This window comes from Papilio machaon, chromosome 22 (genome assembly GCF_912999745.1).
Source record: "Papilio machaon chromosome 22, ilPapMach1.1, whole genome shotgun sequence".
In the NCBI taxonomy this organism is placed as follows: Eukaryota; Metazoa; Arthropoda; class Insecta; order Lepidoptera; family Papilionidae; genus Papilio; species Papilio machaon.
In genome coordinates, this window is record NC_060007.1 from 5,259,863 (window position 1) to 5,262,571 (window position 2,709).

Consider the following 2,709-nt stretch of genomic DNA (forward strand, 5'->3'; position numbering starts at 1 on the left):
TGCAAATTAAACAAAACTCATCATGGCGCTAGTGTGCTGTGAATTTTGATGCATAGTGTTCATTATATTGTATCCAATTTTAGATTACTAGTTATGTAAACATACATTTTGTAATGGTGTTTATTTACTTATTTCTTTGCTTCTGACATTATCTATATATATAAAAGAAAGTCGTGTTAGTTACACTATTTATAACTCAAGAACGGCTGAATCGATTTGACTGAAAATTGGTGGGCAGGTAGCTTAGAACCAGGAAACGGACATAGGATATTTTTTACCCCGTTTTCTATTTTTTATTCCACGCGGACGGAGTCGCGGGTAAAAGCTAGTTTATAATATTCAGAATTATTTTTTTACTAATAAGACCTAACAATTCATTTATAACGATACTTGTTGTCTCTCTCTAATCCCTTTGGGAAATAAGCTGTATATTTTTTTTCTCTTTCTCGGCAATTTTACTTTTCTAATCAGACACTACATTTTATCGGCAGTAAAACTGTACAAATTCGGAGGCAATCTGTCTAGCGTGTGTCACCGTTAGATTGCAAACAACGACAATTCATAATCTCACTAAGCTATATTTTAAATGTACGGTAGTTTGTAAACGGAATGAATCACAAATTGAGATGTCACTTCTAATCTTTTAAAGTTATTGTGGTCGAATTATCAAATTGTGACTTATTTATTTGCTAGCATTAAATTAAAGTTAAGTTAGATATAGAAGTTAGACTATATCTAACTTCTTATCTATAATAAGGTTTGTTTTATGCATGAAAACAATTTTTTTTTTCAAAATATTTATCAAAAATAAAAATAGATTTATTGTAATGTTAGGACTGTTGAGGGTAGCCACACAAAAAAAAGGATTTATAAGGAAGCGTGCGCTGCTGCTCGTGGCAGTCTCTTTCCATTCGTCATTGCGGAACGTCTGACATTTTTGTTTACTTACGTTCGGTTAAAGTTTATACTACAGCGAGGATTATTATGAAGTAGAGTTAAATTCACTGTTTCGCTGTTAGCTTGCCCTACATGGTCTTGTGAAGTAAAGTATTGAACGGACTGCGGGACGTTCAGCATCTGGCATACTGCGGGCTGCCATTAATATAATGTAGAGGACGGACTGCGGGACGCTTGCCCTACATGGTCTTGTGAATTAAGGCATTGAACGGACTGCGGGACGTTCAGTATCTGGCATACTGCGGTCGCCACTGATGTCATGGCTCGCGTGGTCATGTGACGAATGTTTTGAAACCATAAAGAGTTATGATCAAATAACCGAGGACACCATTATTGATATAGATGCAGATTTGGTCGGGTCTTGTGTCCTACTATGTAGCTGTGTTGTGCAGCGCGCCGCAGCCGAGCCTGCCTACAAGCAGCGCGCCACAGCCGTGCCTGCCTAAAAGCAGCGCGCCACAGCCGTGCCTGCCTAAAAGCAGCGCGCCACAGCCGCGCCTGTCTGCAATCAGCGCGCCACAGCCGCGCCTGCCTACGAGCAGCGCGCCACAGCCGCGCCTGCCTACGAGCAGCGCTCCACAGCCGCGCCTGCCTACAAGCAGCGCGCCACAGCCGCGCCTGATGACGAGCAGCGCGAGTGCAGCGCCTGTCGCGAGCAGCGCGCCAGCGCAGCACCTGTTGCCGAGCAGCGCGCCAGCGCAGCACCCGTTGCCGAGCAGCGCGCCAGTGCAGCGCCTGACGACGAGCAGCACGCCAATGCAGCACCTGTTGCCGAGCAGCGCGCCAGTGCAGCGCCTGACGACGAGCAGCGCGCCCGTATCGCGCCTGCCAACGAGCTGGTATCGAAAGACTCTATGCCATTGTTACAGATGAATTCCAGTGTTGAAGATGCTGGGAGAACGAGCCTGAGGACGGTCTCATGTCAGGAGAAGCCGTGTTAGGACTGTTGAGGGTAGCCACACAAAAAAAAGGATTTATAAGGAAGCGTGCGCTGCTGCTCGTGGCAGTCTCTTTCCATTCGTCATTGCGGAACGTCTGACATTTTTGTTTACTTACGTTCGGTTAAAGTTTATACTACAGCGAGGATTATTATGAAGTAGAGTTAAATTCACTGTTTCGCTGTTAGTTTAATTCTTTTAAAATACTTTTGCATCAAATATCTTACAGTAATATAATCAGACTAGCAGGTTACGTTTCAGTTTATAATATGTCGGTAGTGAGATTATAAACTGACGTTTTTTACTATATAACGGTTACTCGTCTACTACATGTTTACGGCACTAGAGGACCACGGGGAAAATAAAGAGGCGAAAGAAAAAATGTTCGATCGAACTTATATTGAACCAATTTTGTCTTTTATCGGATTGGGGATTTCCTTTATAAACGTCTATTGTCTTTTTTCTCTGAAATATATCTATTTAGATGATTTTACGTTAATAGCTACACGTTTTATTAATATACTATGTACGAGTATATACATTTTGGGCAATAATATATGTCACATAGCAAATGAATAAAGTTTATTACCCACTCAAGTCCTTCACGCGTCGAAGTTCCTTCCTTAATTAAGCACTTTATTGTATATTTTATTGACACTTCGAGCTGAGAATCATGGAGATGAATTGTTTGATTTATTTTAGGTTTCCACTGACGAAACATCTATACAAACATCTCTATATATATAAAAGAAAGTTGTGTTAGTTACACTATTTATAACTCAAGAACGGCTGAATCGATTTGACTGAAAATTGG

The 2,709-nt window shown here is 41.4% G+C and overlaps 1 protein-coding gene across 1 annotated transcript; it reads left to right on the top strand.

The window, feature by feature from the left end:
* The first annotated feature begins 1,299 nt into the window (after positions 1-1,299).
* LOC123722255 (predicted GPI-anchored protein 58) lies at positions 1,300-1,898 on the top strand. The gene is made up of 2 exons (XM_045683446.1): positions 1,300-1,453; positions 1,510-1,898. The coding sequence occupies exons 1-2, from the start codon at positions 1,300-1,302 to the stop codon at positions 1,896-1,898; spliced, it is 543 nt and encodes a 180-aa protein (XP_045539402.1).
* Positions 1,899-2,709: the final 811 nt, after the last annotated feature.

Coding starts and splice junctions, on each gene's coding strand:
- LOC123722255 (XM_045683446.1), top strand. CDS start 1,300: ATGCAGATTTGGTCGGGTCTTGTGTCCTACTATGTAGCTGTGTTGTGC. Junction 1,454..1,509: donor AAGCAGCGCGCCACAGCCGC/GCCTGTCTGCAA, acceptor AGCGCGCCACAG/CCGCGCCTGCCTACGAGCAG.